Source organism: Salvelinus fontinalis, chromosome 8 (genome assembly GCF_029448725.1).
Source record: "Salvelinus fontinalis isolate EN_2023a chromosome 8, ASM2944872v1, whole genome shotgun sequence".
NCBI classification, from domain to species: Eukaryota; Metazoa; Chordata; class Actinopteri; order Salmoniformes; family Salmonidae; genus Salvelinus; species Salvelinus fontinalis.
In genome coordinates this window covers 45,475,618-45,503,257 of record NC_074672.1, presented here as the reverse complement: position 1 = coordinate 45,503,257, position 27,640 = coordinate 45,475,618, and the positions used below count along the sequence as shown (strand labels likewise).

Below are 27,640 nucleotides of genomic sequence, written 5' to 3'. Positions count from 1 at the left end.
TTGATATAAAAACATTTATTTTAAAGTTGGAGAATCCTATGAATGACTCAATGGCTGGATACAAAATATATCTGAACAGTCAGAAAAATCTATGTTAACAGTTACTGTCCTGCTGAAAGTATTTTCATTTGTAAACTGAGTCTGTCCTAAAATGGCATCCTATTGCCAATATAGGACACAGCCTGTGCTTACATTCTTGTGTGACCAAAGTGATCTCCTCTGATAAAACAGACCAAGTGTCTGAAAACTTTAAAAAGTTACTATTACAAATGATACTGCAGGTGTAGAAAAATAAAAAGCTGTGGCATGTCATGTGGTGACGCCAGGCGTTAACACGAGTACATCTAACAAAACCACAACTCACATTACAAATGACGATACACCGACCACAGCAATTACATTTCTATATATGTATGGATAGAAATCATTAACAGTTCAAAATGCTACGGCGCTTCATTTAGAACTGTATTGTCCCCCACAATTAAATCGGGGGGAGGGGCTATGGAATTTTGCAAAGTCATTTAGAATTTTTAAACGTCATTTAGAACTTTAAAACGGTATTTAGAATTTTGTGACGTCATTTAGAATTGTAATGTCCTTTAGAACTTTAATGCCAGGTGGGGTTCTCCTGAGGGGTATACTACAATGCAGGATCCATGAGTTAGCCAGCTAACTTCCAGAAATAACTAGACATTTTCCAGTTAAAACTTAGATGTGTTTTTGGTTGTTGAGTCAATTAGACTCCCCATGCCCATTTCAAGCTACAGTACTGCTTTGTATTACTGTATACCCCCAAGAATGCAGAGAGAATATGAGGATACTGCATCTGGCTGACTAAACAAGACTATACAACTAGATGGCTCATTGTGTCAGGACCTTTCCACAAATAGCCATTACCAAATAAACCGTATCATATACATTTACTGTGGGCCGTGGGCTCTCTACATTTGTGAAGATGAAGATAGTACTGTGAGTAAAAGTGGCTTCACTATTACCCACAGTAGAAGCACCCTAAGATAGTTCTATGATAAACAGAACACTATATACACACATCACCATCTAGTAACTACAATAGGAGTTGGGACAGGAGGAAATGTTACTGCTTTCCTTTCACCAATAGTAAAGTTCCCAGAACCCAATGTCAGTGACTGACTTATATAAAGAACACGCAAAAAGAGTTAAAAACAGGCATGGGAAATGCCATAATATATTTGTAAAATATGAAAACTGGGTCGTATTCATTAGGACACACGTTAATCGAACATTTTAAAAACATTGTTCAACAGAAAAACAAGCGATTCTTATAGCGCAAGTTCAAATAGTACTTCCCCATTTTGGACCGTTTCTTGCCTAATGAACACATCCCAGATTGACATGTATTTGTAAATTTGATCATTGGATTTTGTTAAAGGGGCTACTCTCTGCAGACTCCATGTTAGTGAATATGAAGTAGAGGAACCCGGCTACGATCAGGAAGAGCAGGAACTGGATCCAGAGAGGGATCAGTCTCCCAGAGCTCGTCGTGTTTTCCTTCTTCACGACACCTCCAGACTTCACCACGGGCGTTGGTTTGGAGTAGGATGATGAAGACGACGGTGTGTTGTAGACATGGGGCCTGAAAACAGTCTCAGACATGACTACATTCAGCTATGTGATCAGATTAGTATTCTGTACATGTTCCCCTAATTTTCACTCTGTCATTTAGGTTAGATGCCCTTCTTTACGAGGCACTGGAAAACCTCCCTGGTCTTTGTGGTTGAATCTGTGTTTGAAATGTACTACTCGATTGAGAGGCCTTACAGATAATTGTATGTGTGAGGTACAGAGATGAGGTAGTCATTCAAAAACAGAATGTTGAACACTATTATTGCCCACAGAGTCCATGCAACGCATGTGACTTGTTAAGCACCATTATCATTCCTGAACGCATTTAGGCGTTGCCATAACAACAGGGTTGAATACTTATTGACTCAAAACATTTCAGCTTTATTTTGTATTAATTTGAAAAACATTTCTACAAACATAATTCCACTTTTACATTATGGAGTATTGTGTGTAGGCCAGAGACAACATCTCCATTCAATCTATTTTAAAATGAAGGCTGTAAAAAGTCACGGGGTGGGAATAATTCCTGAAGACACTCGGAAAGTATTCAGACCCCTTTAGTTTCCCCACATTTTGTTAAGTTACAGCCTTGTTCTAAAATGTATGAAATTGTTTTCCCCCTCATCAATCTACACACAATACTCCATAATGACAAAGCAAAAACAGGTTTAGAAATGTTTGCAAATATATTTTTTTTTAAAAACGGAAATATCACATTTACATAAGTATTCAGACCCTTTCCTCAGTACTTTGTTGAAGCACCTTTGGCAGCGATTACAGCTACAAGCTTGGCACACCTGTATTTTGGGAGTTTCTCACATTCCTCTCTGCAGATCCTTTCAAGCTCTGTCAGGTTGGATAGGGAGCGTCACTGCACAGCTATTTTCAGGTCTCCAGAGGTTTTGGCTCTGGCTAGCCACTCATTTTCAGGTTTCCTCCAGACGTGACGCTTGGCATTCAGGCCAAAGAGTTCAATCTTGGGTTCATCAGACCAGAGAATCTTGTTTCTCAAGGTCAGAGTCCTTTAGGTGCCTTTTGGCAAACTCCAAGCGGGCTGTCATGTCTTTTACTGAGGAGTGGCTTCCGTCTGGCCACTCTACCATAAAGGCCTGATTGGTGAGTACTGCAGAGATGGTTGTCCTATCAAGGTGACCAACAGGTTTTTGGTCACCTCCCTGACCAAGGCCCTTCTCCCCCGATTGCTCAGTTTGGCCGGGCGGCCAGCTATAGGAAGAGTCTTGGTGGTTTCAAACTTCCATTTAAGAATGATGGAGGCCACTGTGTTCTTGGGGACGTTCAATGCTGCAGAAATGTTTTGGTACCCTTCCCCAGATCTGTGCCTCGACACAATCCTGTCTCTGAGCTCTACAGACAATTCCTTCAACCTCATGGCTTGGTTTTTGCTCTGACATGAACTGTCAACTGTGGGACCTTTTCTATAGACATGTGTGTGCCTTTCCATATCATGTCCAATCAATTTAATTTAAAACAGGTTGACTCCAATCAAGTTGTAGAAACATTTAAAGGATGATCAATGGAAACAGGATGCACCTGAGCTCAATTTCCAGTCATATAGCACAGGGTCTGAATACTTATGTAAATAAGGTATTTTTTTATTTTTTATTAATTTGCAAAAGATTCTAAAAACCTGTTTACTTTGTCATTATGGGTTATTGTGTGTAGATGTGAGGAACATTGTTTATTTAATCCATTTTAGAATAAGGTTGTAACTTAATAAAAATGTGGGGAAAGTAAAAGGGGTCTGAATACTTTGAATGCCCTGTACTATAGGTCCATTCCAATGGAACAGTGGACTACCTAGTGTATATGAAGGAAGGATACATGTCAGAGAAGCAGAAATCACATCTCTGAACAATTAGTCTGGTTTCAGATTGGTTTATGCTGTATTGCCAGCTCGTATTGGTTGTTTTCGGGAACAATAATGACCATAGGACTTGGCAAGACCGCAACAGATCTGGGACCAGGCTATGAAAACATATGTTATACATAAACAATGTGAAATATGTTTAAACAAGACTTACTCATCAATGTACTGTCTTCCGCTGCTGTACTCTGGTCTTGATCTCGAATAGAGTTTACTGCAAAGGAGAGAGAAAAGCTTTGATCAGTTGATTTAATCAACTGATCACAAAAACACTGAATAACATCACAGTATTTACTAATGCAAAGCTATCTGTAAACATACTCCTCCACCCGGTCCCTCTCTCTGTACTCTGGTTTTGATCTTGAATAGGGTTTACTGCAAAGGAGAGAGAGAGAGAGAGAGAGAGAAAAGCTTTGATTAGTTGTATTGGTCCACTTTAAATCAACTGACCACAAAAACACTGAATAACATCACAACATTTACTAATGCAAAGCTATTTGTAAACATACTCATCCACCCGGTTCCTCTCACTGTACTCTGGTCTTGAATAGGGTTTACTGCAAAGGAAAGAGAGAGAGAAAAGCTTTGATTAGTTGTATTGGTCCACTTTAAATCAACTGACCACAAAGTTATCTGTAAACATACTCATCCACCCGGTCCCTCTCGCTGTACTCTGGTTTTGATCTTGAATAGGGTTTGCTGCAAAGGAGAGAGAGAGAGAAAAGCTTTGATTAGTTGTATTGGTCCACTTTAAATCAACTGACCACAAAAACACTGAATAACCTCACAACATTTACTAATGCAAAGCTATTTGTAAACATACTCATCCACCCGGTTCCTCTCACTGTACTCTGGTCTTGAATAGGGTTTACTGCAAAGGAAAGAGAGAGAGAAAAGCTTTGATTAGTTGTATTGGTCCACTTTAAATCAACGGACCACAAAAACACTGAATAACATCACAACATTTACTAATGCAAAGCTATCTGTAAACATACGCATCCACCCGGTCCCTCTCGCTGTACTCTGGTCTTGACCTCATGTAGGGTTTCCCATCTCCAGAAGGCCCCTCATTTCTAACCTGCAAATATGAGAAACAGAAGAAACAGAAGAATATATTATAAACTGGGTGGTTCAAGCCCTGAATGCTGATTGCCTGAAAAATCATTTATTTTAATTATTATGTTGTTAACCAGCTTATAATAGCAGTAAGGCAATCCAGAGGTTTGTGGTATTAGGTCAATATACCACGGCTAAGGGTTGTATCCTAAGAACATCCCTTATCCGTGGTATATAGGCCATATACCACACCCCCCTCGTGCCTTATTGCATAATAAGACATTCTGTCTACAAAAAGACATGTTGTAGAAATAAATGCAAATAAAATAATCATTACTTACTGGTGTCTGACAGGTAACGTAGGTGACTTCTTCCTCTGAAAGTAAGAAAAAAAGTAAACCAACATTCCTGAGTTCCACTTTCTTATTAAAATTTTTATTAAACTTTTATTTAACTAGGCAAGTCAGTTAGGAACAAATTCTTATTTACAATGGCGGCCTAAAACCGGGCAAACCCTATCCAGGGTGACGCTGGGCCAATTGTGCGCGGCCTTATGGGACTCGCGATCACGGCCGGTTGTGATACAGCCCGGGATCGAACCAGGGTCTGTAGTGACACCACCTGCCTTAGACCGCTGCGCCACTAGGGAGCTTAGTTCAGTCTAATGGTAGATGTATGGCCTAAAGTAGCCTTGTGTTATTATGCATGTCTAACTTACGGTCTTCTCTGTAGAAGGTTCTGTCTGGGGATGGTTTTGTCACAGTGACCTTGGCTTTGGCCATGGCTTCTTTCAGCTTCTTCTCATACAGTGGTCTTGTAGTGTCTTCAATGCAGAAATGTTAGATGTGGCTCAGTAATGCAATTAAACCATAGTTACATGATTATTAGAATATCATCAGTACATTTGAGGCTGTCTGGTCATAGACATGTAAGTTAGTCTATTAGGCAAGCCTACTCAGACTAGGAATTTGTAGCTAAAGTAACTAGCTAACGTTAACTAAACTAAGCATACCCAGCCCATGTATTGTAACTTTAAAACATAGGCTGGCCTAGCCAACTACACTTCATGATTAACGATGGCTTTCGCGGCAATATTTTTATTTTTATTTTTTAACTAGTGTGGGAGGACTGGAGCTCTGATGTCACATAAAATTACGCGTTTATTTAAAAAAACGACCGATTTCAACTGTGTAAATGCGTGTTATTCTTTCATTTCCTGTGTAGTCGGAGCTGCAGTCCGCCCACACTAGTCAACTCCATAGTAAATCGTTGAGTGCAGTCGGCTAGGGCTGGGTAACTTTAGCTTAGCTTAACGTGAGATAACTCAAACTAATCAAAGCTTGACTTACCAACGACAGGCCCATGCTTAATTCCATACTCATCCAGCAGGTCCTTGATTTCTTGGTCAGATTTATTGCTCAGTGCGGCCATACTGTCGGCGATATATTCGTTATATCAGCTACTCTGATTGAAACAGACAATTACTCGTGTTGACTAACAGTTACAGTTTCATTTACCAAAAAAGCAACCTTCTGTCCCCACCCACTTCCACACAACATTCCTGTGTTATTTCCGGGTCCTCTTTGAACATTCTATTGAAACTGTGACAGCGCCCTCCTCTGAATTTCTTGCGCGTTGGCAACAGTCACGTAGTAACGTTACCAGAGAATTTATAAAATAAGATGTACATTTGTGTGCAACAACAAAAACAGCAAAAATGACTGACGCTTAAAGTTTAATGGAATTAGAAATATACCCTTTTATTATCCACAAAACAGATAAAGACATGATGTAGATGATGCCATGATGAAAATAAGTGACAGAATATAAGGAGATAGCATTTGCCTTACAATTAAGCATTTTTTTAACTTAACTACTGCTACTTTACGTTCTAATTATATTCAGACACATTGACAATACAGTACAGTTGTTAGGCAAGACAAGTTTAGCCACATCACCAGTCCAAGTCCAGTTGGTATCTTGTCCACCAAAATGTCAGAAGTCCAATCACTGTCAACAGGGTTATCTTCACCAGTAACTTTAGCACCTTCAGACACTACAGAAACACAAGTGTGTCAGAGGAATCAATCAATGAATGATGCCATTTTTTTTATAGCAAGTTGTGGGTTAAAGACTTACTCGGTCTCTCTTGGTGTGAGTCGGAGGCATTTTGCTGAGATCTTGTAGTTCTCCTTGTGGCTCCGGAGTCTCGGGTAAAGTCATTGTCTGTCTCTCAGGCTCACTCTGCTCCTGAAATAGCAACATCGTCATGTGCTGGTGGCTGAAGGAAAGAGACAAAGAGAGAGAGAGAGACAAAGAGAGAGAGAGAGACAAAGAAAGAGAGAGAGAGAGAGAGAGAGAGAGAGAGAGAGAGAGACAGAGAGAGAGAGAGAGAGAGAGAAAGAGAGAGAGAGAGACAAAGAGAGAGAGAGAGAGAGACAAAGAGAGAGAGAGAGATAGAGACAAAGAGAGAGAGAGAGACAAAGAGAGAGAGAGCGAGAGAGAGAGACAAAGAGAGAGAGAGAGAGACAAAGAGAGACAAAGAGAGAGAGAGAGTGTGTGTGTTTGGGCTTGTGTGTGTGTGCACGCACTTCAAGCCTTTCTGTAGAATCCAGGTCCTCGTCTCCATCAGATAAGTTGTCGACCAAATCTACATCACTGCTGCTAAGAACATAGTAGACAGGCAGTGACATAGTAAATCATTTCACTCATCTATACCACAGTGACAGTGACAGTACATATGACATGTCTTGTTTAAGTAGAAATAGGCATTTTATGGTTGGCGGTTGTCGTAAGTATTTTTATGGTTGTTATTTCACTTACCTGTCTGTGTATTCAATAACTTGAGGCAGGGGATCCATGCAGAACTGAACTCTCGGCTTCCTCACTGAAAAATCACATTCTGTTCCCTTGGCATTCTCCCCCTCTTCTTCATCATCATTATAAAACTTGTAGAATGCCTTGATTCTCTCTTTCTCTTGTTCCCAACTCCTATCATCCTCTTCATCGTCCTCTTCATCTGCAAGTTCTCCACTCTCTGTGATCCCAGACGCGTCATATTGGTAATCTTGAATTAAACCACCACGTTCCACATTATTTTCCCCTGTGTCCCAGCTTATATCAGTGTGAATGTGGCTCTTCAATCTTCCTGCTAGTTCCAGTTGAACTTTGCAAAGACGTTCCTCTTCTAAAGCGCCTGGCCCAGCCTCACCCCAAAGCCAAGTCTCCCGTTTATCCTCTCTTTGTTCAGCCTCCGATGTCCACAACGCTCCGGGGAAACTTTCCTCAGAATCAGATGATGACATGTTGCCGGTACCTCTGGAGATAGTTATAGCTGCTCTACAGCGTCTGGCCTCACTGTGAAAGGTAAAAGTGGGAACATCAGAGATGGTTTCTGAAAGATGCAGGTCGGCAGCAACACTCTGCTTGGAGCTGTCCTCCTCTCCACCTCCCCACTGAACTTGAAGAGGAGGATCCTCAGATCCCCGGTCTCTCCGAGGAAGACCCTGGTATCTTGGCTGCGCCGGGTGTTCTTCATTATACTTCTGTTGTTCCTCCTCATCCTCACTAGAACTGCCACTGGAACCATTGCTGTCACTCTGAGGTTCAAGATGGTATCCAATACTCTTCCTCGTGCTCGTGTCAATATTGGTATTGAACATCGCACAATCTTGCTCACCTTCTTCGCGTGGAGAGATAGCGGCTGTTACCTCTTCCGTGACGTCTACGTTCTCCTCTGTATTCCAGATTCCCTCCAAGGGACTAGACAGTTTCCCCCCATCCTTTTTGTATTTACATGGAGAGCAGACAGAGGGGTAATCTGCAAATCTTTCATCCGCCTCTTGGTGGTCGTCCCATTGGAACTCCTTCATTTTCTTCTGAAGCGGGTGTTCCACGAAGGTGTTGATCATAAGAGCGTGCACATTCTGCGTTGCTGCAGGATCTGGACAATCATAAACAACCTCTGGAGCTCCATCTTCATCTTGCTCTTCTTCCTCTTCATTCTCCTGAGGAACCGTCTGCTGGGAGAGTAAGTTCGCTACTTTATTTCCCTCTTTTCTCTGTTTTTTGGTGATAGAGCTAGTCAGGACCTCCGGGTCTGAATCAGATGATTCCTCTTGGTTTTCTTCAGCCGTCTGTCTTTCCTCTTCTTCACAATTACCTGCTGTGATCTCCATGGTGACATCTTCAGTGACACCCACAAAACACCTCGCACCACTGTTCTCGTAAGCACCTTGCTCTGCGTTTCTGACTTCACGCTTTTCACTCTCTTGTTCGGCAAAAGGTTGTCCTGTGGTTACAATCTTCTCTGTGTCCTGTAGAGCACCATCCCAGCTTTCTTCATCGTAGTGAACAACCACAGACCAACCCCCTGGCGAGCCAAGGTTCTTTGTTCCTGTGTCCTCTTCTTCTCCTGAGTCCATCATCTCTGCCTCTTCCTCATCAATAGGTTGAGTATCCTCTTCTCCTGAACCCATCTCTTCTTCATCAATATGCTGTGTATCCTCATGTCCTGAACCTATCTCTTCCTCATCAGTATGTTGAGTCTCCTCTTCTCCCGAATCCATCTTTTCTTCATCAATATGTTGAGTCTCCTCTTCGTCGTCATATATCTCCACTGAGATATGGTCAGATACAGTTTCATTTTCTCCACCAGGCTCTCCCTCTACCTCTTCCTGTCCTACATCTTCCTCTTCCTCTCTCAGCACCGGTAACGTTCCAGGAGACATGTCTGGCCTGGCTTCGTCAAAATGCACAGACTCAAAGTCTAACTCTCCTTCAAGGAAAGATGGGAGGGATGTGTCTGCAACGACAACATCACAGACAGAAAAATATCATATGAGATGGAAAATAATAACCAAGACAGAAAAACAAAAACTTTCAGGAAGTAATTGCAGTAAATGTCAGTGAAGGTGCAGTGCTCTAACTACCAGCTGCATAACACTTACCTGAAAATGCATCCGTTAACAAATGAGCAAAGTTCTGTTCCGTCTTCTAGGTAGAACAGGAGATCGGTAAATTCAAACTATATATGTCGTTGCATTTTTGTGCATTTAGTTTTTCAGTTTACCAAGAGACAAACAGGCAAGAGACATGTTATGATTTAACGTTTGACAGCATTTCATTTCCTGTTAAGTTTTTCTGATTTCTGACAGGAAGAGAGTGAGTTTAGTGTTACATCTGTTATTGCGTCAGGTAGCTTCCTGTCAAAATGGGGATACAGAAATAGAACAAAACACATTGACAAGTAGTGACAGACAGACAGTACATAAAGAGAACTACAAAATAGTTTAAACTAATATGTTAATTAAAATGGCAGAAAATCACAGTCTGTTATAAGCATTTGCTTTGTCGTAAATAAAGTCACACATGAGAAGATGTTTATGTGGATGTACTCACCGTAGATTCAACATGTCAGCCGTGCTGTGGTTTTTTACTTTCAGATGTAGAACACAAGCCCAGCCCTACCTCCATCCTTCAGAGACGTAGGCTACCACTTCCACCCTGTCTCTGTCTGTCTCTGGCAAATTAAGGTGCATCAACTGTCTAGGTCCTATACCATATACTAGGTCTAGGTCCTATACCATATACTAGGTCTAGGTCATATACCAAATACTAGGTCTAGGTCATATACCATATACCATATACTAGGTCTAGGTTAAATACCATATACCATATACTAGGTCTAGGTCATATACCATATACTAGGTCCTATACCATATACCATATATTAGGTCTAGGTCATATACCATATACCATATACTAGGTCTAGGTCATATACCATATACCATATACTAGGTCTAGGTCATATACCATATACCATATACTAGGTCTAGGCCATATACCATATACTAGGTCTAGGTCCTATACCATATACCATATACTAGGTCTAGGTCCTATACCATATACTAGGTCTAGGTAATATACCATATACTAGGTCTAGGTAATATACCATATACCATATACAAGGTCTAGGTCATATACCATATACTAGGTCTAGGTCATATACCATATACCATATACTAGGTCTAGGCAATATACCATATACTAGGTCTAGGTCATATACCATATACCATATACTAGGTCTAGGTAATATACCATATACCATATACTAGGTCTAGGCCATATACCATATACTAGGTCTAGGTCATATACCATATACCATATACTAGGTCTAGGTCATATACCATATACCATATACTAGGTCTAGGTCATATACCATATACTAGGTCTAGGTAATATACCATATACCATATACTAGGTCTAGGTCCTATACCATATACCATATACTAGGTCTAGGTCCTATACCATATACCATATACTAGGTCTAGGTAATATACCATATACTAGGTCTAGGTCCTATACCATATACTAGGTCTAGGTCCTATACCATATACCATATACTAGGTCTAGGTCCTATACCATATACTAGGTCTAGGTAATATACCATATACTAGGTCTAGGTCCTATACCATATACTAGGTCTAGGTCCTATACCATATACTAGGTCTAGGTAATATACCATATACTAGGTCTAGGTCCTATACCATATACTAGGTCTAGGTCCTATACCATATACTAGGTCTAGGTCATATACCATATACTAGGTCTAGGTCATATACCATATACTAGGTCTAGGTCATATACCATATACCATATACTAGGTCTAGGTCATATACCATATACTAGGTCTAGGTCCTATACCATATACTAGGTCTAGGTCCTATACCATATACTAGGTCTAGGTCCTATACCATATACTAGGTCTAGGTCCTATACCATATACTAGGTCTAGGTCATATACCATATACTAGGTCATATACCATATACTAGGTCTAGGTCATATACCATATACTAGGTCTAGGTCCTATACCATATACCATATACTAGGTCTAGGTCATATACCATATACTACGTCTAGGTCATATACCATATACCATATACTAGGTCTAGGTCCTATACCATATACTAGGTCTAGGTCCTATACCATATACTAGGTCTAGGTCATATACCATATACCATATACTAGGTCTAGGTCCTATACCATATACTAGGGATAGGTCCTATACCATATACTAGGTCTAGGTCCTATACCATATACCATATACTAGGTCTAGGTCCTATACCATATACTAGGTCTAGGTCCTATACCATATACCATATACTAGGTCTAGGTCCTATACCATATACTAGGTCTAGGTCCTATACCATATACCATAAACTAGGTCTAGGTCATATACCATATACCATATACTAGGTCTAGGTCATATACCATATACCATATACTAGGTCTAGGTCATATACCATATACCATATACTAGGTCTAGGTCATATACCATATACTAGGTCTAGGTCCTATACCATATACTAGGTCTAGGTCATATACCATATACTAGGTCTAGGTCATATACCATATACTAGGTCTAGGTCATATACCATATACCATATACTAGGTCTAGGTCATATACCATATACTAGGTCTAGGTCATATACCCTAAACTAGGTCTAGGTCATATACCATATACTAGGTCTAGGTCATATACCATATACTAAGTCTAGGTCATATACCATATACTAGGTCTAGGTCACATACCATAAACTAGGTCTAGGTCATATACCATATACCATATACTAGGTCTAGGTCATATACCATATACTAGGTCTAGGTTCTATACCATATACCATATACTAGGTCTAGGTCATATACCATATACTAGGTCTAGGTCATATACCATATACCATATACTAGGTCTAGGTCATATACCATATACTAAGTCTAAGTCATATACCATATACTAGGTCTAGGTCATATACCATAAACTAGGTCTAGGTCATATACCATATACCATATACTAGGTCAAGGTCATATACCATATACTAGGTCTAGGTCATATACCATATACTAGGTCTAGGTCATATACCATATACTAGGTCTAGGTCATATACCATATACTAGGTCTAGGTCCTATACCATATACCATATACTAGGTCTAGGTCATATACCATATACCATATACTAGGTCTAGGTCATATACCATATACCATATACTAGGTCTAGGTCCTATACCATATACTAGGTCTAGGTCCTATACCATATACCATATACTAGGTCTAGGTCATATACCATATACCATATACTAGGTCTAGGTCATATACCATATACCATATACCATATACTAGGTCTAGGTAATATACCATATACTAGGTCTAGGTCATATGCCGTATACCATATACTAGGTCTAGGTCCTATACCATATACTAGGTCTAGGTCCTATACCATATACCATATACTAGGTCTAGGTCATATACCATATACCATTTACTAGGTCTAGGTCATATACCATATACTAGGTCTAGGTCATATACCATATACTAGGTCTAGGTCAAATACCATATACTAGGTCTAGGTCATATACCATATACTAGGTCTAGGTCATATACCATATACCATATACTAGGTCTAGGTCATATACCATATACTAGGTCTAGGTCATATACCATATACTAGGTCTAGGTCATGTACCATATACCATATACTAGGTCTAGGTCATATACCATATACTAGGTCTAGGTCATATACCATATACTAGGTCTAGGTCATATACCATATACCATATACTAGGTCTAGGCCATATACCATATACTAGGTCTAGGTCATATACCATATACCATATACTAGGTCTAGGCCATATACCATATACTAGGTCTAGGTCCTATACCATATACCATATACTAGGTCTAGGTCCTATACCATATACTAGGTCTAGGTAATATACCATATACTAGGTCTAGGTAATATACCATATAACATATACATGGTCTAGGTCATATACCATATACTAGGTCTAGGTCATATACCATATACCATATACTAGGTCTAGGCAATATACCATATACTAGGTCTAGGTTATATACCATATACCATATACTAGGTCTAGGTAATATACCATATACCATATACTAGGTCTAGGCCATATACCATATACTAGGTCTAGGTCATATACCATATACCATATACTAGGTCTAGGTCATATACCATATACCATATACTAGGTCTAGGTCATATACCATATACTAGGTCTAGGTAATATACCATATACCATATACTAGGTCTAGGTCCTATACCATATACCATATACTAGGTCTAGGTAATATACCATATACTAGGTCTAGGTCCTATACCATATACTAGGTCTAGGTCCTATACCATATACCATATACTAGGTCTAGGTCCTATACCATATACTAGGTCTAGGTAATATACCATATACTAGGTCTAGGTCCTATACCATATACTAGGTCTAGGTCCTATACCATATACTAGGTCTAGGTAATATACCATATACTAGGTCTAGGTCCTATACCATATACTAGGTCTAGGTCCTATACCATATACTAGGTCTAGGTCATATACCATATACTTGGTCTAGGTCATATACCATATACTAGGTCTAGGTCATATACCATATACCATATACTAGGTCTAGGTCATATACCATATACTAGGTCTAGGTCCTATACCATATACTAGGTCTAGGTCCTATACCATATACTAGGTCTAGGTCCTATACCATATACTAGGTCTAGGTCCTATACCATATACTAGGTCTAGGTCATATACCATATACTAGGTCTAGGTCATATACCATATACTATGTCTAGGTCATATACCATATACTAGGTCTAGGTCCTATACCATATACCATATACTAGGTCTAGGTCATATACCATATACTACGTCTAGGTCATATACCATATACCATATACTAGGTCTAGGTCCTATACCATATACTAGGTCTAGGTCCTATACCATATACCATATACTAGGTCTAGGTCATATACCATATACCATATACTAGGTCTAGGTCATATACCATATACTAGGTCTAGGTCCTATACCATATCCCATATACTAGGTCTAGGTCCTATACCATATACAATCTACTAGGTCTAGGTCATATACCATATACCATATACTAGGTCTAGGTCATATACCATCTACCATATACTAGGTCTAGGTCCTATACCATATACCATATACTAGGTCTAGGTCATATACCATATACCATATACTAGGTCTAGGTCCTATACCATATACCATATACTAGGTCTAGGTCATATACCATATACCATAAACTAGGTCTAGGTCATATACCATATACCATATACTAGGTCTAGGTCATATACCATATACCATATACTAGGTCTAGGTCCTATACCATATACTAGGTCTAGGTCCTATACCATATACCATATACTAGGTCTAGGTCATATACCATATACCATATACTAGGTCTAGGTCATATACCATATACCATATACCATATACTAGGTCTAGGTAATATACCATATACTAGGTCTAGGTCATATACCGTATACCATATACTAGGTCTAGGTCCTATACCATATACCATATACTAGGTCTAGGTCCTATACCATATACTAGGTCTAGGTCCTATACCATATACCATATACTAGGTCTAGGTCATATACCATATACCATATACTAGGTCTAGGTCATATACCATATACCATATACCATATACTAGGTCTAGGTCATATACCATATACTAGGTCTAGGTCATATACCATATACTAGGTCTAGGTCATATACCATATACCATATACTAGGTCTAGGTAATATACCATATAACATATACATGGTCTAGGTCATATACCATATACTAGGTCTAGGTCATATACCATATACCATATACTAGGTCTAGGTAATATACCATATACTAGGTCTAGGTCATATACCGTATACCATATACTAGGTCTAGGTCCTATACCATATACCATATACTAGGTCTAGGTCCTATACCATATACTAGGTCTAGGTCCTATACCATATACCATATACTAGGTCTAGGTCATATACCATATACCATATACTAGGTCTAGGTCATATACCATATACTAGGTCTAGGTAATATACCATATACCATATACTAGGTCTAGGTCCTATACCATATACCATATACTAGGTCTAGGTAATATACCATATACTAGGTCTAGGTCCTATACCATATACTAGGTCTAGGTCCTATACCATATACCATATACTAGGTCTAGGTCCTATACCATATACTAGGTCTAGGTAATATACCATATACTAGGTCTAGGTCCTATACCATATACTAGGTCTAGGTCCTATACCATATACTAGGTCTAGGTAATATACCATATACTAGGTCTAGGTCCTATACCATATACTAGGTCTAGGTCCTATACCATATACTAGGTCTAGGTCATATACCATATACTAGGTCTAGGTCATATACCATATACTAGGTCTAGGTCATATACCATATACCATATACTAGGTCTAGGTCATATACCATATACTAGGTCTAGGTCCTATACCATATACTAGGTCTAGGTCCTATACCATATACTAGGTCTAGGTCCTATACCATATACTAGGTCTAGGTCCTATACCATATACTAGGTCTAGGTCATATACCATATACTAGGTCTAGGTCATATACCATATACTATGTCTAGGTCATATACCATATACTAGGTCTAGGTCCTATACCATATACCATATACTAGGTCTAGGTCATATACCATATACTACGTCTAGGTCATATACCATATACCATATACTAGGTCTAGGTCCTATACCATATACTAGGTCTAGGTCCTATACCATATACCATATACTAGGTCTAGGTCATATACCATATACCATATACTAGGTCTAGGTCATATACCATATACTAGGTCTAGGTCCTATACCATATCCCATATACTAGGTCTAGGTCCTATACCATATACAATCTACTAGGTCTAGGTCATATACCATATACCATATACTAGGTCTAGGTCATATACCATCTACCATATACTAGGTCTAGGTCCTATACCATATACCATATACTAGGTCTAGGTCATATACCATATACCATATACTAGGTCTAGGTCCTATACCATATACCATATACTAGGTCTAGGTCATATACCATATACCATAAACTAGGTCTAGGTCATATACCATATACCATATACTAGGTCTAGGTCATATACCATATACCATATACTAGGTCTAGGTCCTATACCATATACTAGGTCTAGGTCCTATACCATATACCATATACTAGGTCTAGGTCATATACCATATACCATATACTAGGTCTAGGTCATATACCATATACCATATACCATATACTAGGTCTAGGTAATATACCATATACTAGGTCTAGGTCATATACCGTATACCATATACTAGGTCTAGGTCCTATACCATATACCATATACTAGGTCTAGGTCCTATACCATATACTAGGTCTAGGTCCTATACCATATACCATATACTAGGTCTAGGTCATATACCATATACCATATACTAGGTCTAGGTCATATACCATATACCATATACCATATACTAGGTCTAGGTCATATACCATATACTAGGTCTAGGTCATATACCATATACTAGGTCTAGGTCATATACCATATACCATATACTAGGTCTAGGTCATATACCATATACTAGGTCTAGGTCCTATACCATATACTAGGTCTAGGTCCTATACCATATACTAGGTCTAGGTCCTATACCATATACTAGGTCTAGGTCCTATACCATATACTAGGTCTAGGTCATATACCATATACTAGGTCTAGGTCATATACCATATACTAGGTCTAGGTCATATACCATATACTAGGTCTAGGTCCTATACCATATACCATATACTAGGTCTAGGTCATATACCATATACTACGTCTAGGTCATATACCATATACCATATACTAGGTCTAGGTCCTATACCATATACTAGGTCTAGGTCCTATACCATATACCATATACTAGGTCTAGGTCATATACCATATACCATATACTAGGTCTAGGTCATATACCATATACTAGGTCTAGGTCCTATACCATATCCCATATACTAGGTCTAGGTCCTATACCATATACAATATACTAGGTCTAGGTCATATACCATATACCATATACTAGGTCTAGGTCATATACCATATACCATATACTAGGTCTAGGTCCTATACCATATACCATATACTAGGTCTAGGTCATATACCATATACCATATACTAGGTCTAGGTCCTATACCATATACCATATACTAGGTTTAGGTCATATACCATATACCATAAACTAGGTCTAGGTCATATACCATATACCATATACTAGGTCTAGGTCATATACCATATACCATATACTAGGTCTAGGTCCTATACCATATACTAGGTCTAGGTCCTATACCATATACCATATACTAGGTCTAGGTCATATACCATATACCATATACTAGGTCTAGGTCATATACCATATACCATATACCATATACTAGGTCTAGGTAATATACCATATACTAGGTCTAGGTCATATACCGTATACCATATACTAGGTCTAGGTCCTATACCACATACCATATACTAGGTCTAGGTCATATACCATATACCATTTACTAGGTCTAGGTCATATACCATATACTAGGTCTAGGTCATATACCATATACTAGGTCTAGGTCAAATACCATATACTAGGTCTAGGTCCTATACCATATACCATATACTAGGTCTAGGTCCTATACCATATACCATATACTAGGTCTAGGTCATATACCATATACCATATACTAGGTCTAGGTCATATACCATATACTAGGTCTAGGTCATATACCATATACTAGGTCTAGGTCATATACCATATACCATATACTAGGTCTAGGTCATATACCATATACTAGGTCTAGGTCATATACCATATACTAGGTCTAGGTCATATACCATATACCATATACTAGGTCTAGGTCATATACCATATACTAGGTCTAGGTCATATACCATATACTAGGTCTAGGTCATATACCATATACTAGGTCTAGGTCCTATACCATATACTATTTCTAGGTCATATACCATATACTAGGTCTAGGTCATATACCACATACCATATACTAGGTCTAGGTCCTATACCATATACTAGGTCTAGGTCATATTCCATATACTAGGTCTAGGTCATATACCATATACTAGGTCTAGGTCATATACCATATACTAGGTCTAGGTCATATACCATATACCATATACTAGGTCTAGGTCATATACCATATACTAGGTCTAGGTCATATACCATATACCATATACTAGGTCTAGGTCATATACCATATACTAGGTCTAGGTCATATACCATATACTAGGTCTAGGTCCTATACCATATACTTGGTCTAGGTCCTATACCATATACTAGGTCTAGGTCATATACCATATACCATATACTAGGTCTAGGTCCTATACCATATACTAGGGATAGGTCCTATACCATATACTAGGTCTAGGTCCTATACCATATACCATATACTAGGTCTAGGTCATATACCATATACTAGGTCTAGGTCCTATACCATATACTAGGTCTAGGTCCTATACCATATACCATAAACTAGGTCTAGGTCATATACCATATACCATATACTAGGTCTAGGTCATATACCATATACCATATACTAGGTCTAGGTCATATACCATATACTAGGTCTAGGTCCTATACCATATACTAGGTCTAGGTCATATACCATATACTAGGTCTAGGTCATATACCATATACTAGGTCTAGGTCATATACCATATACCATATACTAGGTCTAGGTCATATACCATATACTAGGTCTAGGTCATATACCCTAAACTAGGTCTAGGTCATATACCATATACTAGGTCTAGGTCATATACCATATACTAAGTCTAGGTCATATACCATATACTAGGTCTAGGTCATATACCATAAACTAGGTCTAGGTCATATACCATATACTAGGTCTAGGTCATATACCATATACTAGGTCTAGGTCCTATACCATATACTAGGTCTAGGTCATATACCATATACTAGGTCTAGGTCATATACCATATACTAGGTCTAGGTCATATACCATATACCATATACTAGGTCTAGGTCATATACCATATACTAGGTCTAGGTCATATACCCTAAACTAGGTCTAGGTCATATACCATATACTAGGTCTAGGTCATATACCATATACTAAGTCTAGGTCATATACCATATACTAGGTCTAGGTCATATACCATAAACTAGGTCTAGGTCATATACCATATACCATATCCTAGGTCTAGGTCATAAACCATATACTAGGTCTAGGTTCTATACCATATACCATATACTAGGTCTAGGTCATATACCATATACTAGGTCTAGGTCATATACCATATACTAGGTCTAGGTCATATACCATATACCATATACTAGGTCTAGGTCATATACCATATACTAAGTCTAGGTCATATACCATATACTAGGTCTAGGTCATATACCATAAACTAGGTCTAGGTCATATACCATATACCATATACTAGGTCTAGGTCATATACCATATACTAGGTCTAGGTCATATACCATATACTAGGTCTAGGTCATATACCATATACTAGGTCTAGGTCATATACCATATACTAGGTCTAGGTCCTATACCATATACTAGGTCTAGGTCATATACCATATACTAGGTCTAGGTCATATACCATATACTAGGTCTAGGTCATATACCATATACTAGGTCTAGGTCATATACCATATACCATATACTAGGTCTAGGTCATATACCATATACTAGGTCTAGGTCATATACCATATACTAGGTCTAGGTCATGTACCATATACCATATACTAGGTCTAGGTCATATACCATATACTAGGTCTAGGTCATATACCATATACTAGGTCTAGGTCATATACCATATACTAGGTCTAGGTCATATACCATATACCATATACTAGGTCTAGGTCATATACCATATACTAGGTCTAGGTCATATACCATATACTAGGTCTAGGTCATATACCATATACTAGGTCTAGGTCATATACCATATACTAGGTCTAGGTCATATACCATATACTAGGTCTAGGTCATATACCATATACCATATACTAGGTCTAGGTCATATACCATATACCATATACTAGGTCTAGGTCATATACCATATACTAGGTCTAGGTCATATACCATATACTAGGTCTAGGTCATATACCATATACTAGGTCTAGGTCATATACCATATACTAGGTCTAGGTCCAACCGCATATAACTTACTGGTGAACATATTAACATGGTTCTTATCTCCATTCTTTCATAATATGTTATAAAGGATCAATCCAAAATAGTCTTCAAGTCTGCAGATATCACAAAAAATATATAATGTCCTGAACCCATCTCTTCTTCATCAATATTTGTCTCCTCTTCTCCTGAACCTATCTCTTCCTCATCAATATGTTGAGTCTCCTCTTCTCTAGAGCGGGAAAATAATAAATACAAATACAAATAAATGATGATGTATTATACAGTACATTTATTAACTTAAAATGTACTTTTCTTTATTATGTATCGGCATTTTTTTGTCAGGAGATTTCCAGTTTGTGACGGGCAAACGGCTCGTCTTGATTGTGCTAAGTTGTGTTGAAGCCTATCTGAGTACATCTAAAAATTTAAATAAACTCAGGAAAAAAAGAAACGTCCCTTTTTTTCAGGACCCTGTCTTTCAAAGATAATTCGTAAAAAAATACAAATAACTTCACAGATCTTCATTGTAAAGGGTTTAAACACTGTTTCCCATGCTTGTTCAATGAACCATAAACAATTAATGAACATGCACCTGTGAAATGGTCGTTAAGACACTAACAGCTTACAGACGGTAGGCAATTAAGGTCACAGTTATGAAAACTTAGGACACTAAAGAGGCCTTTCTGCTGACTCTGAAAAACACCAAAAGAAAGATGCCCAGGGTCCCTGCTCATCTGCGTGAACGTGCCTTAGGCATGCTGCAAGGAGGTATGAGGACTGCAGATGTGGCCAGGGCAATAAATTGCAATGTCCGTACTGTGAGACGCCTAAGACACCACTACAGGGAGACAGGATGGACAGCTGATCGTCCTCGCAGTGGCAGACCACGTGTAACAACACCTGGACAGGATCGGTACATCCGAACATCAAACCTGCGGGACAGGTACAGGATGGCAACAACAACTGCCCAAGTTACACCAGGAACGCACAATCCCTCCATCAGTGCTCAGACTGGCCGACAAATGGGATGAGAGAGGCTGGACTGAGGGCTTGTAGGCCTGTTGGAGGGATTGTCCTCACCAGACATCACCGGCAACAACGTTGCCTATGGGCACAAACCCACCGTCGCTGGACCAGACAGGACTGGCAAAAAGTGCTCTTCACTGATGAGTCGCGGTTTTGTTTCACCAGGGGTGATGGTCAGATTCGCGTTTATTGTCAAAGGAATGAGTTACACCGAGGCCTGTACTTTGGAGTGGGATCGATTTGGAGGTGGAGGGTCCGTCATGGTCTGAAGCGGTGTGTCACAGCATTATCAGACTGAGTTTGTTGTCAGTGCAGGCAATCTCAACGCTGTGCGTTACAGGGAAGACATCCTCCTCCCTCATGTGGTACCCTTCCTGCAGGCTCATCCTGATATGAACCTCCAGCATGACAATGCCACCAGCCATACTGCTCATTCTGTGCGTGATTTCCTGCAAGACAGGAATGTCAGTGTTCTGCTATGGCCAGCAAAGAGCCCGGATATCAATCCCTTTGAGCACATCTGGGACCTGTCGGATCGGAGGGTGAGGGCTAGGGCCATTCCCCCCAGAAATGTCCGGGAACTTGCAGGTGCCTTGGTGGAAGAGTGGGGTAACATCTCACAGCAAGAACTGGCAAATCTGGTGCAGTCCATGGGGAGGAGATGCACTGCAGTACTTAATGCAGCTGGTGGCCACACCAGATACTGACTTACTTTTGATTTTGACCCCCCCTTTGTTCAGGGACACATTATTCAATTTCTGTTAGTCACATGTCTGTGGAACTTGTTCAGTTTATGTCTCAGTTGTTGAATCTTGTTATATTCATTACAAATATTTACACATAAGTTAAGTTTGCTGAAATAACACAGTTGACAGTGAGAGGACATTTCTTTTTTGCAGTAGATTCCTACTGGCTGAGTTTATTATACAGTAGGGTCAATATATCGCAATATACTGTATTATCAACTTGTTTTCATGAGATTTCTGTCATCTCTAAGTCTTTGGAGGAACCATAAGGAAGGGTAGCTGACTAATCAGGGGCCGATCGCTGGGTGAGCTAGGAATATGGCATTCGGGATTTTGTTTTTGCTGTTTTAATATCAACTGCTACTGTGGCAGTTCGTGAGATATTATGCATTCTAGGTGAGGCGTTTCTCTTTACAAGCTGTAAGGTTCTCTGTATACTTTAGAGATCAATTATATCATGTGTCCAGTTCTGCCAGCCCAAACTCATTTACTGTAGGGCCCCAGAAGGATAGGGCCCCAGAAGGCTAAGGCCCCAGAAGGATAGGACCCCAGAAGGATAGGGCACCTGAAGGCTAGGGCCCCTGAAGGCTAAGGCCCCAGAAGGATAGGACCCCAGAAGGATAGGGCCCCTGAAGGCTAGGGCCCCTGAAGGCTAAGGCCCCAGAAGGATAGGACCCCAGAAGGATAGGGCCCCTGAAGGCTAAGGCCCCAGAAAGACAGGGCCCCAGAAGGATAGGACCCCAGAAGGATAGGGCCCCAGAAGGCTAAGGCCCCAGAAGGATAGGACCCCAGAAGGATAGGGCCCCTGAAGGCTAAGGCCCCAGAAAGACAGGGCCCCAGAAGGATAGGACCCCAGAAGGATAGGGCCCCAGAAGGCTAGGGCCCCAGAAGGATAGGGCCCCAGAAGGATAGGGCCCCTGAAGACTAGGGCCCCAGAAGGATAGGGCCCCAGAAGGATAGGGCCCCAGAAGGATAGGGCCAGAGAAGGCTAGGGCCCCAGAAGGATAGGGCCCCTGAAGGATAGGGCCCCAGAAGGATAGGGCCAGAGAAGGCTAGGGCCCCAGAAGGATAGGGCACCTGAAGGCTAGGGCCCCTGAAGGCTAAGGCCCCAGAAGGATAGGACCCCAGAAGGATAGGGCCCCTGAAGGCTAGGGCCCCTGAAGGCTAAGGCCCCAGAAGGATAGGACCCCAGAAGGATAGGGCCCCTGAAGGCTAAGGCCCCAGAAAGACAGGGCCCCAGAAGGATAGGACCCAAGAAGGATAGGGCCCCAGAAGGCTAAGGCCCCAGAAGGATAGGACCCCAGAAGGATAGGGCCCCTGAAGGCTAAGGCCCCAGAAAGACAGGGCCCCAGAAGGATAGGACCCCAGAAGGATAGGGCCCCAGAAGGATAGGGCCCCAGAAGGATAGGGCCCCAGAAGGATAGGGCCCCTGAAGACTAGGGCCCCAGAAGGATAGGGCCCCAGAATGATAGGGCCCCAGAAGGATAGGGCCAGAGAAGGCTAGGGCCCCAGAAGGATAGGGCCCCTGAAGGATAGGGCCCCAGAAGGATAGGGCCAGAGAAGGCTAGGGCCCCAGAAGGATAGGGCCCCTGAAGGATAGGGCCCCAGAAGGCTAGGGCCCCAGAAGGATAGGGCCCCTGAAGACTAGGGCCCCAGAAGGATAGGGCCCCAGAAGGCTAGGGCCCCAGAAGGATAGGGCCCCGGAAGGCTAGGGCCCCAGAAGGATAGGCCCCCAGAAGGATAGGGCCCCAGAAGGATAGGGCCAGAGAAGGCTAGGGCCCCAGAAGGATAGGGCCCCTGAAGACTAGGGCCCCTGAAGGCTAGGGCCCCAGAAGGATAGGGCCCCAGAAGGATAGGGCACCTGAAGGCTAGGGCCCCTGAAGGCTAAGGCCCCAGAAGGATAGGGCCCCGGAAGGATAGGGCCCCAGAAGGATAGGGCCCCGGAAGGCTAGGGCCCCAGAAGGATAGGCCCCCAGAAGGATAGGGCCCCTGAAGGATAGGCCCCCAGAAGGATAGGGCCCCAGAAGGCTAGGGCCCCAGAAGGATAGGGCCAGCCCTGCATACTGAATGCAGTTGTACATAGCCTCTCCTTCTTTAACCATAGGTGTATTGGAAGAAGAAACTGTGAAGTCCCTGCTTCAAACTCTGTTTTCAGGGACCCATTTTCCGGAAGTATAATTGCTACCTTCCGTGTTTGCTCATTTAGCAGTTGGTGATATTCAAACCATTTCAGCGAGTGTCATTGTTTCATAAATCCTTTATCTTTAAACATTGCCTGCTTCAGGTCATCAAATGGGATCAGGCATGCTGACACAGCTTTGGCAATGTACAGGCCCACATATTCAATGATAATCTGACAAATATACAGCAGAATCGGGAATCTGAACAAGCAGTCACCCCTCCAGGACAGTCACCCCTCCAGGACAGTCACCCCCTCCAGGACAGTCACTCCTCCAGGACAGTCACCCCTCCAGGACAGTCACCCCTCCAGGACAGTCACCCCTCCAGGACAGTCACTCCTCCAGGACAATCACTCCTCCAAGACAGTCACCCGTCCAGGACAGTCACTCCTCCAGGACAGTCACTCCTCCAGGACAGTCACCCCTCCAGGACAGTCACCCCTCCAGGACAGTCACCCCTCCAGGACAGTCACTCCTCCAGGACAGTCACTCCTCCAGGACAGTCACCGCTCCAGGACAGTCAACCCTCCAGGACAGTCACCCCTCCAGGACAGTCACTCCTCCAGGACAGTCACTCATCCAGGACAATCAACCCTCCAGGACAGTCACCCCTCCAGGACAGTCACTCCTCCAGGACAATCAACCCTCCAGGACAGTCACCCCTCCAGGACAGTCACTCGTCCAGGACAGTCACTCCTCCAGGACAGTCACTCATTCAGGACAGTCACCCCTCCAGGACAATCAAACCTCCAGGACAGTCACCCCCTCCAGGACAGTCACTCCTCCAGGACAGTCACTCCTCCAGGACAGTCACCCTTCCAGGACAGTCACCCCTCCAGGACAGTCACTCGTCCAGGACAGTCACTCATCCAGGACAGTCACCCCTCCAGGACAGTCACTCATCCAGGACAGTCACCCCTCCAGGACAGTCACCCCTCCAGGACAGTCACCCCTCCAGGACAGTCACCCCTCCAGGACAGTCACTCGTCCAGGACAGTCACCCCTCCAGGACAGTCACCCCTCCAGGACAATCACCCCTCCAGGACAGTCACCCCTCAAGGACAATCACCCCTCCAGGACAGTCACTCCTCCAGGACAGTCACTCCTCCAGGACAGTCACCCCCTTCAGGACAGTCACCCCTCCAGGACAATCACCCCTCCAGGACAGTCACCCCTCCAGGACAGTCATCCCTCCAGGACAGTCACCCCTCCAGGACAGTCATCCCTCCAGGACAGTCACCCCTCCAGGACAGTCACCCCTCCAGGACAGTCACTCCTCCAGGACAGTCGCCCCTCCAGGACAGTCACCCCCTTCAGGACAGTCACCCCTCCAGGACAGTCACCCCTCCAGGACAATCACCCCTCCAGGACAGTCACTCCTCCAGGACAGTCACCCCTCCAGGACAGTCACCCCTCCAGGACAGTCACCCCTCCAGGACAGTCACCCCTCCAGGACAGTCACCCATCCAGGACAGTCACCCCTCCAGGACAGTCACCCCTCCAGGACAGTCACCCATCCAGGACAGTCACTCCTCCAGGACAGTCACCCCTCCAGGACAATCACCCCTCCAGGACAGTTGCCCCTCCAGGACAGTCACCCCTCCTCCCGGACAGTCACCCCTCCAGAACAATCACCCCTCCAGGACAGTCACCCCTCCAGAACAATCACCCCTCCAGGACAGTCACCCCTCCAGGACAATCACCCCTCCAGGACAGTTGCCCCTCCAGGACAATCACCCCTCCAGGACAGTCACCCCTCCAGGACAGTCACCCCTCCAGGACAGTCACCCCTCCTCCAGGACAGTCACCCCTCCTCCAGGACAGTCACCCCTCCAGGACAGTCACCCCTCCAGGACAGTCACCCATCCAGGACAGTCACTCCTCCAGGACAGTCACCCCTCCAGGACAGTCACCCCTCCAGGACAGTCACCCCTCCTCCAGGACAGTCACCCCTCCTCCAGGACAGTCACCCATCCAGGACAATCACCCCTCCAGGACAGTCACCCCTCCAGGACAATCACCCCTCCAGGACAGTCACCCCTCCAGAACAATCACCCCTCCAGGACAGTCACCCCTCCAGGACAATCACCCCTCCAGGACAGTTGCCCCTCCAGAACAATCACTCCTCCAGGACAGTCACCCCTCCAGGACAATCACCCCTCCAGGACAGTCACCCATCCAGGACAATCACCCCTCCAGGACAGTCACTCCTCCAGGACAATCACCCCTCCAGGACAATCACCCCTCCAGGACAATCACTCCTCCAGGACAGTCACCCCTCCAGGACAATCACCCCTCCAGGACAATCACCCCTCCAGGACAGTCACCCCTCCAGAACAGTCACCCCTCCAGGACAGTCACTCATCCAGGACAGTCACTCATCCAGGACAGTCACTCCTCCAGGACAGTCACTCCTCCAGAACAATCACTCCTCCAGGACAGTCACCCCTCCAGGAGAATCACTCCTCCAGGACAATCACTCCTCCAGGACAGTCACCCCTCCAGGACAATCACCCCTCCAGGACAATCACTCCTCCAGGACAGTCACTCATCCAGGACAGTCACTCCTCCAGGACAGTCACTCCTCCAGGACAGTCACTCCTCCAGAACAATCACTCCTCCAGGACAGTCACTCCTCCAGGACAGTCACTCCTCCAGAACAATCACTCCTCCAGGACAGTCACTCCTCCAGAACAATCACTCCTCCAGGACAGTCACTCCTCCAGGACAGTCACTCCTCCAGAACAATCACTCCTCCAGGACAGTCACCCCTCCAGAACAATCACCCCTCCAGGACAGTCACCCCTTCATCTGCTGTAAGTTTTATTTCATATACTTTATCTTTTTGTTTTGTCTTCGATATTATATTTTTTTTTTTACTATATTGGACCTTCTACAGTCATTTTATTACAGTCGATTTCCACAAACTTCACAAAAATGGACAGCACTTGTGACAATAATGTAAACACAATCATTAACATTAAGGCCGAGATCCGATCCGATCGTGCCTTGCACCTTTTAAAGGCAATGTTTCCACACTCGCGGAGACTGCATGTCGCCTCGGAAGTTACCTTTAAATGT

The 27,640-nt window shown here is 42.5% G+C and overlaps 3 protein-coding genes across 10 annotated transcripts; 1 reads left to right on the top strand and 2 right to left on the bottom strand.

The window, feature by feature from the left end:
- LOC129861334 (serine-rich 25 kDa antigen protein-like) lies at window positions 1–6,126 on the bottom strand. Of its 5 annotated transcripts, XM_055932671.1 has the most exons (10): window positions 5,896–6,126; window positions 5,265–5,369; window positions 4,888–4,922; window positions 4,486–4,568; window positions 4,314–4,361; window positions 4,136–4,189; window positions 4,000–4,047; window positions 3,812–3,865; window positions 3,648–3,704; window positions 1–1,615 (listed from the first exon to the last, which is right to left on the bottom strand). In XM_055932671.1, exons 1-10 carry the CDS (start codon window positions 5,975–5,977, stop codon window positions 1,393–1,395), a joined length of 789 nt encoding a protein of 262 aa, XP_055788646.1. In that variant the 5' UTR covers window positions 5,978–6,126; the 3' UTR covers window positions 1–1,392. The 5 variants fall into 5 exon arrangements, with proteins under 5 accessions (XP_055788646.1, XP_055788647.1, XP_055788648.1 ...); XM_055932672.1 differs by lacking the exon at window positions 4,000–4,047; XM_055932673.1 differs by lacking the exon at window positions 4,314–4,361.
- Window positions 6,127–6,280: 154 nt separating this feature from the next.
- LOC129861331 (midasin-like) lies at window positions 6,281–10,751 on the bottom strand. 4 transcript variants are annotated; one of them, XM_055932665.1, is made up of 5 exons: window positions 9,496–10,750; window positions 7,370–9,350; window positions 7,138–7,207; window positions 6,686–6,796; window positions 6,281–6,602 (listed from the first exon to the last, which is right to left on the bottom strand). In XM_055932665.1, the coding sequence occupies exons 2-5, from the start codon at window positions 9,274–9,276 to the stop codon at window positions 6,501–6,503; spliced, it is 2,190 nt and encodes a 729-aa protein (XP_055788640.1). In that variant the 5' UTR covers window positions 9,277–9,350; window positions 9,496–10,750; the 3' UTR covers window positions 6,281–6,500. The 4 variants fall into 4 exon arrangements, with proteins under 4 accessions (XP_055788640.1, XP_055788638.1, XP_055788639.1 ...); XM_055932663.1 differs by having other exon boundaries at window positions 7,138–7,210; window positions 9,496–10,749; XM_055932664.1 differs by having other exon boundaries at window positions 7,138–7,210; window positions 9,947–10,749.
- Window positions 10,752–22,764: 12,013 nt separating this feature from the next.
- Window positions 22,765–27,379, top strand: LOC129861506 (uncharacterized). Its single transcript, XM_055932884.1, has 2 exons — window positions 22,765–22,775; window positions 24,751–27,379. The coding sequence occupies exons 1-2, from the start codon at window positions 22,765–22,767 to the stop codon at window positions 27,377–27,379; spliced, it is 2,640 nt and encodes an 879-aa protein (XP_055788859.1).
- The last annotated feature ends 261 nt before the right edge of the window (window positions 27,380–27,640 follow it).